The sequence below is a fragment of the Pseudopodoces humilis genome, chromosome 3 (genome assembly GCF_049639895.1).
Source record: "Pseudopodoces humilis isolate 2021_Gansu_Grassland_sample_001 chromosome 3, ASM4963989v1, whole genome shotgun sequence".
Lineage (NCBI taxonomy): Eukaryota > Metazoa > Chordata > Aves > Passeriformes > Paridae > Pseudopodoces > Pseudopodoces humilis.
In genome coordinates this window covers 23,809,262-23,826,751 of record NC_142202.1, presented here as the reverse complement: position 1 = coordinate 23,826,751, position 17,490 = coordinate 23,809,262, and the positions used below count along the sequence as shown (strand labels likewise).

Genomic DNA, 17,490 nt, shown 5'->3' with positions numbered 1-17,490 from the left:
TCACTAGAAGAAATCAGCTATGCTCAAATGACTGGCAATAAACCACATTAATTGGTTCCATATATTTTGCATTGACCTAATTATACAATACATAATTTAAAACAAGTTTAGAATTACCTTAAGTTTAAATCAGGTATTGATTCTCTTTTGCCACACCTGAAGTATTCCTATTTCCAAAGGGATTACCATTATACCTTCAATAAGCATCAAGGTTTGGGGCTGGTTTAGTGGTTCATAGAAATGTGAGATGAATGCAAAAATTAATACCCAAAATCTCTACAGTACATGAAGCTGCAAATGTTGATAATAGCATGCAGACACACAACCATCTGGGGTGTAGAATTTCATTTAAAAACCCAGAGGCTATTAAAAAATGAAAGATTTTCACACAACAGATCATACACAAGAAAATAACCAAGTACTCAACACAAGTATAACTTTGGAACCTCTGGATTTGCTACCAAACCGTTCATTTTCAGCACTACAATAGCTGTAGTGCTGAAAATATAAGTCAATGACTTTTCTGTGCAAAGGAAAAAAACCCACCAAAAAGCCCCCAAAGAAACAACCCTCCTAAAAGATGACAGCTGACTTGCCAAAGCATCTGGGCTAAAATACTGCAATGTTTACAGTCCTTGTTTGTCATACATGGTACACACAAGCTATATAACCTCTGAATAAATCATGTCTTAGGAGGTATCATTTTGAAGTAAATAGTTATTTACGGAAATCAGTAAATTAGTAATGAAAGATTAAACTAGGCAACTATACACAGAATAAAAGGAAATTTATTTTAAGGGTAAAGCAGCGCATACTCTCCCTCTCCCCCCATCACACAGCTGCTTAAAATATTTTCTGGGTTTTTATTTTTATGAACAAGGATCTGAAACAAAAAATAGGCAGCTATCATTGCATTTAAGTACAGAAGAAAAATTCTTGTAATGTCCTCAGAAAAACTGCACTTCGTTTTTTTAGCAGAGCACACTTATACTTTGCTGGCTTTGACTTCAGCATAAATCTGAATCTTCAGAGGCAAGATCAGATTTAATGCCTTACATTATTTCAATGCCTATACATGCAACTTTAAAGAACTTCAAATACTTCACCTTGGTAAGACAAAAGTTCTTTTACATCAAAGCAGTCAAGGCAGTGATACAAATTTGCTTTGGTACCTGTCACATTCTAATGACTAAAGGTCATGCTTTAACTTTAACCATATAACCATAATCAGTCAGAAAATGGGGACTTCATTTCAGAGTAACTATTGCAGTAGGGATTATACATTGGCTCTCAGCAGTACTGCTTTACTACATCTGTATTGAATGTATAATCTCATATTGTTTCCAATGCAAAGAATACCTTATTTTCTGGTTTTACTGACAATTTCTACTTACTCTTTGGGGAGTAAGAAATTTCCTTTTACACATTCAGTTATGCTTTAGTTGCAGAGAAGAGCAGACATTACTAAAACAATTTCTCACTTAACAGAATACTTACTTTTATTTCTACCTTTATTTAAGTGCAATGAACAATTACTGCGCACTGACTGCAGAATATTCGTTCAAGGTCTGAGCCATCTGAGCTGTCAGCAGAGTGGTCTGAGAGGTTCACAACACAGGAACCTCAAGAACTCAAGCTACTTAAAAACCTTTTCCTTCTCTCTTTAAAAGTTAGGACGTGTTTTGGTGTGAGAAAAAAAACAGGAAAAATATCCATTTTTGGCTCAGTTTTTAGAACTGTTCTGATACATTAATGGAAAAAAGAGACTGAGTATCTTCAGGGTACAATTAACAGGACAAAAAAGAGTAAAGGTAAAGCAGAGTGAAGGGCTCACCAGCTTCAACACGATTGCCCTGCTCTTTTCCCAACACCAATGCAGCACGTAAAAAACATTGAAAAGTTTTTCAACCCCTTCCAAAATTTTATAACAAAGGAATATACTTGAATAAATAAGCATCTTCTTTTGAAATGGGTGTATTTAAAACAAATTCATTTCCAACAAGGATTACATCACATCTAGTAGGAAACACAAATATCACTTTTCCAGACATCTCTACTATTTTGAAATGTTGTGATCTGTAGTCTTTACCTATTTACAATTCATTTGCACTGGATTATTAACGGCCATTGATGATAAAGGCAATGAACTATATCAACCTTTTATCCCCTGTAGAGTCAAGAAATCCATGGGAGAATTTACATGTCCCATAAATGCCATACATAAAGAATAGGTAAATAAATTTGAAGGGACACCCCCAAAACTGTAGGAATGAAAACAAACAAGTTCATGTCATGATTTGCTGGGGCTTATTCTAAAATTTCAACACTCCCCTCAAAAACTGGTCTTTTCCAAAAGCAGAAAGCCCTTTCCTCAAATACCCACAGGACAGGCATCGATCATTCCCTGTCAGAAAAAGGTTTTCTCTATGTGAATTGTTGTTCAGCCCTTACCCAACTTTATTATGAGTTTGAAAGAGACCAACATTTCTCACCCTATAAAAATGCAAGATAGACACTAAGTGCATGACATTTTTTTACATAAAGATTTCTAATCTCATTTTTTGAAGGGGTATCTGTCCACTTAAACATTTCCCTGTTTCTGAAACCTAAATTATCAAACTCAAGGTAGAGTCAGAAACTGGCCTCTGAGGAATGTAATGCAAGAAAGTACTCAGCTATTGTGCTGAAATTTAAATGTGCTCTGTCCCATGTGATACAGACATAATGCAAGAAATTTTAATTTGACATAATCAAAAATTACTTAAACACAGAACACAGAATTGTAGTTGAATTTTCAGCCATTCAAACTGACTCTTTAATCTCTTTAATCTCTCATTTTTTCCCAAGATTTCTCATGAAATACAGACTTATTTTATGTCCACATAATTATATCTACATATTGGACTTTATTTAAAAAAAAAAGCCAATGACTTAGGATACTACCATATTTACTTCGTTTTTAAAGGAAAAATTGTAGCTATAGGCAGATCAATGCCTGTAATTCCTCTATACTTACCATGATTGTTCTTGTTGTATGGCTGGATGATTCTGGAAAATAAAAGAACCACAGCATATTAGAAAGTTTTCTTTATCCACAAATGGCCTATGTTCTGATGCTCACCCTGGAGGCTAAGATGCTACTGCTCAGCTACAACAATGAACACATCAAAAATGCAGAGACTGGAGAGCTTTCTCATGAAACGAGCATGAGACTCATCATTGGTCCCAAATATATATGGCATGCTATAATATGCTGTTAACTGCACTCATTCTCTTTGCTTAATTATCCTTTTCTGCAAGAAAATATAAAAATGGAACTAATTCATAATTCATGTTTGAAGAAGTGAGGGTTTTTTTCATTTTGTTTTAACATATGGCATCATGAAGGATTAGTTCTGCAGACAAAAATACAGATAGTATCAACATAATTCCATTACTGCTCACATTTCAAAAGAAGTTTTATAAAACTAGACAACTCCTTTTCTGAGAATTTTGAGGTGGATGCTCAGTTTGAAACTGACAAAGCTTATTGAGAAATGCAACATGCAGAAAAGTTAACTGTTCTCTCTAATATGATAAATGACGAGTCAGCCAACTGAGCTCATGGTTATATTATTTATATTTATATTTATATTTATATTTATATTTATATTTATATTTATATTTATATTTATATTTATATTTATATTTATATTTATTGCAGAGCAATCACTACTAGGCCAATAATTAACATAGATTTCACCCTGCTGTTTAACACAGATTACTTTCCCCAAGAACAGAAATCACACTCTCTTTGTAACTTTAAATAGTTACAGTTCACATATTAGAGATCTTGTTCTTTTTGAAAGCAGTGCAACTTCAGTAACAAAACATAAACAGTTAAAAAACCTGCAAGAAAACTCACTGCTGGTCTGTAAGCTGCAAGATGATCCTACCAGCAATCTCTCAGACTTGCTAAAAATTTTGGACAGGACACTTTGGCTATAGAGAGTTCTTAAGGAAGGGACATTTATCAAAACTACATGTTTTTATAAAATGTACACTAATCTGAATCAATTGAATCAGCAGAGTCTCAGTTCTGCAAGTGAGATAAATGCTAAATAATTACTTTTTTTTTTTTTTACTCTTGTCTTGGCTCCAAATTGCAATTTACGGGGTTTCCAGCTAGTATCACTTACACAAAGAATTCTTGGGGGATTTTATTATTGTTAAAAATAGTATTAAAGAGAATAAAAGGACACGGGAACAGCTGCATATCTCCTTCTAACAAAAAAAAAAAAAAGGTAATTAGGTAATTATACTCTTAAATTGGCATTTCTCTTTCATTTTGAGGAGTCACCTTAACCAGTCTGAAGGTTGTCACTGGTAAAATCACTGATAGAGAAAAGGTAAGCTAGTTTGAACATCTCAAACTATCTCTAAACTCCAACATGCAACAAAAAATCCACTATCTACTTTACATTTGTACAAGTCTTCATCCTTAATCAATTTTAAAAAAGAGACATTTATATCACTAAGGTACTGTAATGTGAATACCTACCTAAAGCCAGCAATATCTCAGTTGTGAGCTCCTCTACCAGCCTTCTTTTCCTCTCTTTTTTCACATAAAGGTTATTATACACAAAAATACATTTAGGTCACCGGTCCAGGCAATTTTTAAACTGGTAGTATAAGAACTAAATATTGTGACAGTCTACTGTTTCCTGGTACTTGAACATATTGGCAGTCTTATAGAGTAAGAGAAGATCACTATAGTGTGAAGAACTCTGTAATCTGTTAAATTTTTATCTTCAGAACAAAGTAATTTATGTTATTTAAACTTTTTTTTTTTTTTAATACATCCCAGTAAAATAACATTTCAGGACCTGAATATTCCTGAGAAAACACAGAGACTGCATTAATGGAATAATGAATAACTGAGACAAAGATTCATTCCACTTATAAGCACAAATACCCAGAAAAAACCTTATCTCCAAGAACACAATGTTTCCTGACAAATCCTGAACTTAGGCAGAGTTAACCACAAAGTTAAACACAAGAATGGGGCTTCTTGCCTCTTGAAATACAGAAGAGGTACATTACAGAGTGCTTTCAGTCACTCCAAAAATGATCAAAGCCGACAAACAAAAATCCATATTTTTTATACTGAGATACTTGAAACCCCTTCCCTCTTACTCAGAGGTGCTGTGCTTTTGGCACAGCTCTATATGCCAAACCTACAAAATCTATGCTTAGCCACGATTGTCCCAAAATACGCAGACACGCTCTCATTCGCTTGTCTGTGAAACTGAGAAGTTCTCCCTAAAATGAGCTGAGGAACAAATGAATTTTCCTGGAAATTGTTAAACAGTGTATTTTTGGAAAGAACCTGACAGGCGCTGTTAATGCAGCGCCAGCAGCTGTTAACTCCAGGATATTAACATATTGATAACCTAATAATAAAACCCAGCCAAGAAGTGAAAAAACTTGCTATGTTTGTAAATATTCCTGTTATACCATGCAATGGAATCATTCTCTTTTTTCTGTATGTATTTTTCTTGCTTTAGATACAGAAACATCATCTAAGTTGCCAAACATCAGAGACCTGAGTATATCCATAAATACAAATGTAGGAAAAGAACTGTTTAATAGGTAGATATAGTCAAAAGATTCTAGGATCTAGCAAAGACTAATAATTAAGGTGCCATTGTTACACAGTTTAACCTCTTATATACTCTGATACACAAATATTCAGACTTTAGAACTGAAGAGACACCGATTTTTTTCTAGAAAATAATTACACCCTGACTTGGCAGGCTCTAAAAAACACTTATGCATGGACACACCAGCCAATTTAATGAAAAACATTTAACTAAGGCAACTAACTTTGCTTAAAAAGGCAATTAGCCACCAAAAACAGTGTTGGAAACCTTCACAGAAGCTCTGCACACCAGTGCAAACTTCAGTGCAGCCTAAGGGCATCAGAGATTATTTAAAACCACAAAATTCTTGGTGTTGAACAGAACAGAAAACAAAACTTTGGATTTTCATTTTTATCTGCCAAGTTCTACAATGCCTTAGGGAATTGATCTAATCTGGCTCGAATTTTAGTGAAGCTGGCAGCAGTGGACACTTGGTTTATAAGTGAGTTCTTACAGGAAAAGATTTTGTGCAAGACAGTGATCTGTACTTGTCACTCTGTTGGGAACGGCGAGAAGAACGACACAGACTCTCTTGGGAGTCGAAGAGGAGATTTTCTCTGGTTTATTACCCCAGATCTTCTTTTATAGACCGATACACAAAAGTACAGAAAAGTAAAACTCTTATCGGTTAGTAAACTAACACATCACCGTCATTGGCCAGTGGGGTACACCACTCCTCGACCTTCTCTTGCAAGAAAACAAGAAACTGACAAACAGCACCTGCAAGGCTGTCTTCTATCTCTGAGGATTGTTTTAATTCCTCCTTATGATTTCCCAGGCCACTTTCTCAGGCAATACTGAGAAAGTTATGTGGCCTGCTATTCCACAGGCACTGTGCTCCCTGCTTCATAGTTAGTATCCATATGTACTTGCACCACTTCGGTGGGAAGGGAACTCCAGGACAGAGACTGATTCCCCCCTTAAGGACAATGAAGTGCCAGGGAAGTAGATTGCTCCATTTTAAGCAGAAGTGGCCAGACACCACCACCACTAACAAGGGTTTACAGTTCTGTGATGTGGGGGAATTTCAGTAAAAACACCTTCAGTGCTGACAAGATGTTAATAAGTTTATTATTGTGAAGAAATTGATGCACCAACAACAGAAACTGCCTAAGATGCTCCTGTGCACTTTCTTCAACGTATTTGAACTCAAATAGAAATAAGTAAGCTGTAGAAGAAATTTCCTCACATTAGAATGTGCTTTACCAACTATGTTGATCAATCAAGTGTTTCTCCCCGTTTCCAGGCAGTAGGACACTATAAAATTTCCCACTGTAAAACCATTTAAAGCTAAATCAGAAAAAGTGCACAGCTCAGGGGTGGTTTCAACTATGTCATTATTTCAAGTTTACATATTATTTCCCAGCAACGTGTTCGTTTTTTTTAATTACACATCAGAACCCTTTTCCAGCTGTTCATGTGTTATTTGTATATGTGATATTTTTTATTTCTGCTGATAGAAAACTGAGTTACCTGGTATTTCTCTTTTTCATGTAACGAGATCATTGACAACAATAATGGGTGAAACATGTCCTGCTTCTAAGACTTCCAGAATAAATATGCTTGAAGATAACGTGATTTTGACAGGTGGAAAATAAAGGCAGACTGGCAATTGCAGAGCTGTTTAATCCTAGCAACATCTCAGTTTATGATGCTGCCTAAGACTTTAAAGGTTAATTATACCTAGGATGGACCACCTTATGATAAAATCTGAGGAAGGAAGACTGCTTTGTTATTTCGCCTCCATTTAGGTTATGAATGTTTTGAGTAACCAAACATAATTGTTTTCTTCGTCCCAGTTTGCAGCAACTGAACAAGTGACATTTTTAATTCAAAAGTATTATTAAAAATTAATAAATACATATGTATGTCTGACACTAAGAATGATTTTTGAGGAAGACTGTTACTCTCTCAAGACATAAATTTTAAACACTGGAGAAAGAATATACAGATTAAAAAAAACCCAAAATACCCACATAAAATTATCACAGACCAGACACAGGATCTTTCCAGTTCCACTGCCTAAGCATTTTGTGAAGGTGCCTTCCCTATTGCATTATGTACTAAAATTGTTAAGAGCTATTGCTCTGCAATCACAGCTTACAAAAAATAATCAACCTACTTGACAATAATCATACACAGAATCACTCTGAGTATGAACTCCAGATCTTGAATCCACAGCACGTAATTCAGGAGGTAATATGCTGCTAAACCTGTTATCAAACAGACAGGATTCTCTTTACGCAACTGTAATTCTTTAAAATAATAGTAGGGGAAAGTAGTGATTCTAGGAATTAAACTCTGGCTATCTGTATTGTGGTTTAAATATTAACTTAATTACAGCATTGTTTGCTGTTTGAACTGCTGATTCATTCTGCCAGTTAGAAAAACCAGGGTTACTGCAGTTTGATGGCTACACATTAGCTGTGTATTAAAGCAAGAAACACTGATCCAACAGCAGAAATGGGGCACTTTACCATGAAGTGCCCTTTCCTCCACCTGGGATCCCACATGTCTTGCTCTTTCTGATCCCTGCTGTCACCAGTTACCAGCAACATGTGCTGCACTGGTGAGTTCAGGGATGCAACACACCAATTTCTCATAAGCGTTCACTTCCTTGGCACAACAAAAGCAAAGTGATCTATGGCACACTCAAAGTAGTGCTTTAAAGCCTGAATGTGACACTAGATTTGTGCTTTTATTGTGAATCAATGGTAGGCAAAGAAACCTTACAAAACAAAAATATACATTTTTGAAAGACAGGAATAAATGCAGAAGGAATTAATAATAGTCCCTTAATCAATTTCTAATGTACTTTCACCCTGGGAAATAATGCACATTTTTCAAGATACAGTAAGCATGTAAGCATTTCAGTTGAATGGAAATTGTATTTTGACTTCGGCATAACGAAAGTAATCGCTGTCTGTATTTTAAAAAATGCACAACATGCTTAGGAATAGTTCTTTCTCAGAGAAAATCCAAGGAAACCTGGGTTTAAAGAAATGCTTTTGCTCCTCCCAAGCTCTCCTGTGGCCAAATTACACTGCTTACCTTTTCTCACTGAAAAATACCCTGCAGTTTAAGCAGTCATTAGACAGAGAATGGAAGACTGACCTTTTACTTCAAATAGAGCTCAAATAATTGGAAGATAATTCTAATTAAATTCAATGTACATGTTTATCACTGAGAGACAAAAAATAATTTTCTCAAATTTAAGAAATTCTAGGAGGAAAAGATACTTCTCTTTTTTTGGACAAAAGTATTTTCCTCCTACTTGGTTATTTTTCACGTTAAATCACAATATTATTTGCATCACTGCATTTGGAGAAGACCAAAGAGGGAAGTGGGGAATCATCAACTCATTGTTTTATAACACAAAAATTTAAATAGGGAAAAAAAAATGACTTGATATATGCAAACATAACTTGCAGAAGCTTAGTTCTACGAATGACTGACAATGTTAGCAGTAACATCCTGGGGTAATTAAGGTCTGTGTCACTTTCCAGGCACATTATTTGGGCTCTGGAAGTTGTCAGCAGCTCATCATCTTCAATATCATCATTTGTACCGCTGCAAAAACAAGTGAATTTACTGACCACAGAAATGTAGGCTTTAGAGCATTTTAGTTTCCTAATAAATGTTTAAAATTATTGCTTCCAACTGCACAGTGAAAATAGAGAGAAATTGGCTTGTGCAAGTTGCAAAATTTAAATGTAAAAAGGTTGTTAGGTCAATCTCTTGAAGGTCAGAGATGGTTTAAATGACTTTGTATAGAAAGGCAGGACTATCCTCTTAAGTATTTCCTAAAATAAGCATAAAAGCAATATATTTCAGGAAGTAACTAAGAGGCACAAACACCTTTTCATATTCCTTTGCTTTCCCAGTAAATGACAGTAACGCAGCATCATTTTTTCCTAAGAGATCTATTTTCCATGTTCACATTTCCATCAATACCAGCGCACACATTTGACTGAGAAATCTGTAGCTGAATATTTTAAAGCATTTCCAGCTATACCAAAGACCAAAGCTACAACACACATGTCCTAATCAAACTTCAGAAGAAAAACTGACTGTGGAGCAATATATAGCTTTTGTCTCTCACTTTTGGGAAGAGTGAGTATACACAACCCAGAATTAATCATACCTTGTGTTTCAGCACGGAAGAAATGGCAAGATTTCGCATAGCAGCTTGTTTGCCACAACTAATTTCTTCTCTTTCAGTTGGAAATCACTGGTATTTTAAATGAGGTCTATAACAATTTTGGTAGGTTTTTGGTACGTTTGGTAGGTTTTTATTACTGTGTAAGAGAAAATTTAGGGTTTTCTTTTTCAAAGTAACAGAGCACCAGATGTTTTTTGATATCGATCCATGCTGCTCCTCTGCCACCATAACAGAACATCTCTGTCTCTGCCAAAAAATAGTATTGTGATAATGACAGGCACCTTTGAGAAAAAACAACTCACTCACTGCTGAAAAATTCCATCCTAGAGTGAAAACTCCTTCCCTTTAATGTACTTTCACACATAGTGTTATGTGAACTTAATTATAATGAAGCTTGTATTATAATTATTTTCTCTGTTTCAAGAAAATTGGACTGACTTGAATTGACTGTGTGTCAGTCAGGCTGCCTATGTTTTCATCTGTTTGTCATAAATTCCCCATGGAAAAATAGGGGTGAAAATTAAGCCTTTCTACTTTACTCATCTCCTGAACAGCCAATAGTATCACTCATAAACAGAGAGAAGGATTGACCAAGACACTATTTAAGAGAGAAGGTACACCTTTTTGAGATCTTTCTCTGTTTGCCAATTTCTCATGACACCTTCTCATCCTGCCAGGCCAGAGGTGTGTGGGTTCCTAGGAAAACAGACCCTAAAATTGTTGCCTCATTCCTAACTGCTGCACACTTCAGTATATTCCAGAACAGAAATTTGACTGTTGAAAGAATCCTCTTCAAGGCAGCGGGACTTCTCAGACTGAAGCACTAAAGGTATGGCAGGGAAGAGAAGAGGAGGATCAGGGCTGTTGATTTGAGTCTCTTCAGCTATGAAAATCTGCTTCTTTTATTTTTGTCCACAACATGAAAACGTTATCAACAGACAGAGACAGATTTCTGTACCTCATTAGTGACGCTGATGCCTTGGTCATCCTGTGGATATTCAGGTTCTCATGCATGAAAGGTAAGGAGATGCGTGACAGATGAAAGAGATTATTCTTGTGTAAAATACCTCTATCTCATGTTTGCAAATACTATAAGAAAAATTATCATTACTCACCCTGCCAAAACAATAGGCTGATGTGAAATTTGACTACTTGGACACACTGTTGCTCACAGTTAAGCAGCTTGTGGGAGAAAGTAATTGCTTGGAATAATTTCAGACACTGTAATTTAAAGATCAGATTCAAAATATCTAAAGCACTTTACAGTCACACCTAAATCTTCCCATCATCAACTCCAGTAACAAAATTGGATACATGTAACCTTCTGCAACATCGTGATTTTCTGAAGATGGAATTTTCCCACTTGAAAGAGGCTATCTTCACGGCAGAGAACTACTTAAATATCTTATGCTGACTTTAATTTCAGCAGCAATTGAAATGCTGCATCTCAAAGTAGTTAAAAGCTCCAGCATATATATTACATAAAAACTTCTCAAAGTGACTTTTCCAGAACAGCAAAATGCCAGTTCACTGGCATTTTTGATTACATTTTACAGAATGCAAGATTTGCTGTTGTTTGAAAATAAAACGAAATGAAAAGCACTTTTCTAAGACCATCCAGCAAAAGTCTGCCTCCTAATAAGGGACACAAAAACCTACAAGATCCTCTTTCTAGCTACAATACACAGTGCTTAAGCAGAGCAATTTCACTCATGTCCATGACTGACAATAACAAGATCTCACAGCACAACATCCCCATTAGGAAAAGATAAATGAGCTCCCTCATCATTTTCAACAATGATCAAGCAAAATCAGTCAAAAGCACCAAATTCCCTCACCCCTATCAATGCACATGAACTTTTCTGGAGGTGCATCCATGGAAAGCTGAAAGGGAATCTTGTGCTGCATTGGCGAAAAGCAAAACTCAAGCCAATGTAAGACTTGTATAAGAAATGCTAATCATATTCTTGTTTATTACTCTTAAAATCATTTAACTAAATATTAATGATGTTTCTCATAATCTTCCCCCAATTCCACAAGGAGGCATAAAAATGGTGCCATTTCCATAATGTACTGCTATATTCAAAGCAAATAATTATTAATTTCCTAAAGAAAAAATTCTGCCAAAATAAGGCACTCATCTGGGCAGTAAGATTGACTTAAATTATGCTAATCTAAATATATATTTGCACAAGCCTAAGTAACATTTATTTAAATGCTGTGAAATTTTGTATAACTTAAGTAAACATATTTATGTGGCTTTCTCACAACAAATATCTAATAGTGTTGGAAAAAAAGTAAACTTGAAAATACAGACATTTCCATGCCAATAATATTAAGATTATGAAAATAGCAAATGAGATTTAATATAAGCCCCCTGTGCTCCTTTGTGTTTGCTCATTTCACCAAAGCATGCACTCACTGAAAGGCAGAGTCTGTCATCATCTCTATATCAGGCTTTCTGGATACTGTTAATTGATACAACACAATCAAACCTGCAGCAATCGATAGTATTTTGGAACCAAAAAAGCTTTTTAATGTATTTATAGTAACACAAAAACTCTGGGGGCTGGCAAAACCTTTCACTGCACAAATAGTATACTGTGGTCAGGGAAATGATACAGAAACCACCACTTCCCAAGATGATGTAGTACTGAAGAGAAGCTGGATGAAATACAAGCAAAAAATATTAAAAATTTATATTTACCAATAATATGATGAGATAAATGGTAAATATTGAAGGTTGACCGACTTTTAAATCAGAAGAAATGGAATATGTGCTGTAGAGCCTAGTTACTGCTGGTTTGTTACTTTTTCATTGCATTTTATTTACACTTTTCCACATTTTAATTAAAGTGAGTGGCAAGAAAAATAACTAAAATAGACATTTTTAATACTAAGATAGTAATTTTTGCACTTAAAAAAAAAAATACAGATTTCACTTATTTAGGATGTATGCTTTCCAGTATGTTGTTTTCACAGAAAACAGATAAGCAGAAATATCTCCTAAAGCAATGACTTGCAGTTCTCAATACTAATTTTTCAAATCAGGTGTTATTTTGTGCCAATTGCCTTAACATAGCTGACTGTTTGATGCACACTAATTAAAGTAGCTAATGACTGGTTTTACACACTCTTTGAGGAGAACATCCATACTAAGTAGAAGAAAAATTTTATAGATTTCCAAGCATGCCTCCTTACAGAGACATAAGGAGGGGCCTAATCATAATGATTGCCTTGAACAAACTCCTACAGCCTTCTTCTGCTGGAGAAATGTGCAGGTTGCAGCAAGATGGGCAGTCAGTCTTCTCACAGGTAAGAAGAGATAGGACAAGAGGAAATAGCTTCAAGTGATGCCAGTGACAGTTTAGGTTGGATATTAGGGAAAGCCACTGAAAGTACAGTCAAGCACTGGAACAGGCTGCCCAGGGAAGTGGTTGAGTCACCATCCCTGGAGGGATATAACAGTTGTGGCATGTAAGGTTTAGTGGTGGGCTTAGCAGTGCTGAGTTAAGGGTTGGACTTAATCTTTCAGGTCTTTTCCAACTGAAAGCATTCTATGATCATCTTTACATCCAGGGAAATTAACTCATCACTCAAGCTTACATGAAGAGTCCAGTCTAATGGCCAGCATTGACGGAGGGGGAGGCCTTTGTCCACATTCTCATGCAGCAACTACTAAACCATTCTTGCACAACTCCAAAGGTTGCAGTGGAAAGTCAGCATTTATGGCTCTGCCTACTAAGGCAGATATCTTATTTTCTTCCAGCTAGTTGTATGCACATGGTGTCACCTTGGTCCCCAAAGAGCCTGTGCTGCTGTGAATGTTGTTTGTCTGTGGTGTAATAGCTGCATGCTGAGGAGAATGAAAGCAATCCTCTCTTCTCAGTAACCACTTCTTGTCAAAGGACACCATGATTCCTATCTAGGTGTTATTAAATGTACAGTAGGTGTTTTCACTGCAGTATACAAGTAGTGTTTGCAATGACAGAAAAACACGATTATGGGGAAGATGATGGATAACAAATCCAGTTTTCTTCCCTTTATTTGGAATACTGCTTCTATGAGCTTGTCTGAAACGCAATTTCTCTCCTTTCTACCTTGACCTATTCTGTGAAGCAAGAAAGCAGACAGACAACTCTTTTGTGAACATCATCTCCTGAACAGTCTATTTGAGAACCCAAAGTCTGACAGATTTCTACTGTCAATAACCTTATTCAATTACAGAGCAAATAAGCTAATAGCTTACAGAAGTTCTATCTCAAAAAGAGGTATCAGGAATGCATGCATGCATTTTCTTTTAGTGTAAACATTATATCCTGCTGGATTCTCCTCTTATTTGTACAAGGCAACTGTTTACAGTAGAGTTGAAAAATCTTTCTGTTTGGTAAAGAAAAAAAAAAATCATCAATAATACACAGTCACTTTTCAGGATAAAAAATAAAGATTATTTGAGAAAAGTTAGTCTTACCCACAAATTTCCATCCTTTTTGTTTGTTTGTTTTATTTTTCACACAGCTTTATTCCTGCTGTCAGTTTGCACTGAGGTGCAATGAAATAGCTGGATACACCAGGCCTAAAAATCACCTCTCAGCACTGCACAGCATACAGGAAAAAGCCTCTCCTGCACCTCTTTTGCTTCCTCCTCTGCAGGGACAGTGGCTTTGCAAAAAGCCAAAATAAAACATGATGCATCTCTGCCTTCAGCAAATATGTTTTATTCTTTTCTTCTCATTTTTTTGGTTAATCAAGACCAGTAAGAAAAATGGCAAATGGAGTTTTTGTAAGAGAAGGCATTAATATATCATTATCCAACAAATAAGCACCACCATTCATTGCACTGCTGCTATAAACATACCATCCATTATCTTACATTTTCCCAAGTCTGTACACTCTCATTTAATGTTACCTCAGGTTCACAGAAAGTTTTGCAATTCAGGAAGTTAAAGAATGTTTCTTTTATATTCCTTCACATACCATCAAGCCCATTATGATGGCTGTAGTTTCTTTTCCCCAAAATACTTAATGAAGAGTGATTGGAGGGTGCAAGCAGTCGCTTTGCACTTGGACTTTGAAGGCTTGGTGTTGACCTGATTACATTGGGTTTCACAGCAGGATGTATCTCTGTTTGAGACAAAAGAGAGAGAGAGAGAGAGAGAGAAATGATATCTACTTGATTTTAAAATAACTAAAACAATCTATTCCACATATGAAATTTACTTCTGATTTTCAGTGAAAAGAAAGTTCTTTCTGCATTTGTGTGTTTACAGGACCTTGAACAACATGAGTCTTCATACCCAAAGTAAGGTACCCTCGAAGTAAGAAAAATCTATTTCACTTTAGAGTACCCAAGTTCAATTCCACATTGCAAATATGTAAGGATTTGAGGTTGAAGAGCTAATAAATACAAAACAGTCCGAAATGGGTGTCTTTATATTTTCCCACACTTTCGAGGTTTGTATTGAAGCTACACACCCACAAGTTTTAGCAAGCAAATAAAAGCATTTACTGTAGTGAAACCACCTCAATACCTCAAGCTATTCAGTATTTTCTGTCACAATAACAAGCTTTAAGGGATATTTCCACACACAAGTCACAAGGCACAGGAGTCAGGGGCCAGGCAGCACTGTAGGGATCTGCAGCTAGAACCACCCCGAAACTGCAGTGGGAAACCTTCCATTCAGAGTAATTACTGGGGAGCTTCAAACATCCCAGAGTATCTAATATGTTTCATGGAGCAAGATTATTTTGGAGAAGGAGGAATAAAGAGGGTAAGAGGCAGCAAAGCACATCTGGCCAGCACATCTCAGAGTGTTTGCCAGGAGCTGACACAGCTGCATGGAAGTTTCTCAGTTATCTGCCAGATAGAAGTGGCAAACAGGAACCTTGGCGGAGCTTGCTGGTCCCTCACTAGGAATTTGCTGAACCAATTAATTAATTCCCATCACACATTTGGGTTCAAAATGCCACCACTGTGTCCAGCCTTGGGTAGACCGAGTCTTGTGTGGGAAGTCAGCTGCCCGAGGGCAGGTCCAGTCCCTGTGACACAGCCGCGGGGCACCAGCTGCTGGCACTGTGCAGGTCATGAGGAGCTTGCAGCCCAATTACAGCAGCCCTCTGATGACCCCAGGCAGCAGAAGCAGCTGAGAAGGCAGAGGGGCTGGGAGTCAGATCAGCAGAGTCAGCTGCCCAAGGCAAGTGAGTTCAAAACACAAAAATTAAGTAATTTCTCATTTTCAGCCCAGGTTTACGCCTCCTGAAAAGCGCTTCTTGTTTAAAAAGTGGAGCACAGAAACTGAGAAGATACAAAATCTACAGTGAGACCAGGTATCCAAAGAGAAGCCTCCCCAGCCTCTGCCATCCATGGCTAACTTTCAGGAGAAAGAGAAACCACTGCATAAAGTCAAAGCCCGCTGCAATAGCATGTTTTTCCTTCTTCAGGAATGCTCAAAGTCTGATTCCAAGTGCTTGCCTGCCCTGCCTGGAGCTCTCGGTCTCATGGCCTTGGCCAGGCTGTACTGGAACAGTGTGCCAGGAGGAGACAATGCCAACAATTGTTACACTGGAAAAGACTTTGCTTAATTGTTCACCACTGGTTTGGTTGGGGCTCACAGTCACACTCCAAGCATGAACACCCTCCCACCAGCAGCCTCAAGAGGGCCAGATAAGAAACAGTAGGGCAGAGAAATAGACAGGCAAGCATTAGAACAGCAGAGAGGGATGGCACAGGTAACCAGTCACTTTGGGGCAAAGCTCTAGAATTGACATCAACAAATTTCCCACCACTTAATTAGGTGAGAACATTTTACTGCTGTTCACTGCAGAATTCATCTGCTTTTCATACCGAAAAGATTTCATGCCATGTCCCATTTTTCTTGCTATGGGGAAAAAAGCGTCTCATATTTTGCTTTTTTACTAAAATGGGAACAGAGACATGCTTAATGCTATGAACACCACTGATTGCTAAGGCAAAACTCTAAATTGAAATAGAAACACTTGTGCTGTTTGCTGAAGGTAATTGGAATTTGCATTCTAAATTGTTCATTTAGCAATCTTTTCCAATTTTCTGAAGGAAATGGTATATTTTCAGGGCTAACAACACTAAAATGTTATTTTATTTGCCAAAGAGCTCCAGCAGCAACCACAAAAATCTCGAAAGTTGCATCAACATATGAGAACTCCATCTCCTTTCATACACAACCTACAGGAGAGGCAATTTTATATCTTCAGGGTAAGGAAACTGTTGAGGAAGGAAGCATTTCCTTCCTTCGACTTTTATGCAGGTCAAAAGTCACTAATCCTCAATTAGTTTACCACGAAGGCTGTCTTTTCTCTTTCTGCAGTAGAGGAAGGTAGCAAGACCAAGCTCTACATTTAAGTTCTAGAAAGGAACTCAGTCAAACAGCCAGAACCACTTCCCAATGGACTGAGTCCTTCCTGTACAGACCTTTACATCTTACTTCACTCCTCCGCTACATATACACTTGCTTCAAATATTTTTTCATATTTTAGATCAGCACTCTATAACCAGCTGCCTCATCACACCCAAGCAGAGTAACAAGGCATTTCAGGGGTTTTGCCTATTATCCCTTCATATAATTGTATTAGGGAATAATAGTTCCTGCTGGTCTTATCCTTGTTCTATTG

At 36.8% G+C, this 17,490-nt stretch overlaps 1 protein-coding gene across 2 annotated transcripts in view; it reads right to left on the bottom strand.

Moving 5' to 3' along the window:
- MTA3 (metastasis associated 1 family member 3) overlaps positions 1 to 17,490 on the bottom strand; it is a 135,590-nt gene that overhangs the window by 24,780 nt on the left and 93,320 nt on the right. For both annotated transcript variants that reach the window (XM_088053521.1, XM_005523379.3), the window contains exons 16-17: positions 14,821 to 14,967; positions 3,017 to 3,048 (exon numbers count right to left, since the gene is read on the bottom strand). In XM_088053521.1, the coding sequence (XP_087909647.1) occupies positions 3,017 to 3,048; positions 14,821 to 14,967 (179 nt within the window). The remainder of the gene's footprint in view (positions 1 to 3,016; positions 3,049 to 14,820; positions 14,968 to 17,490) is intronic.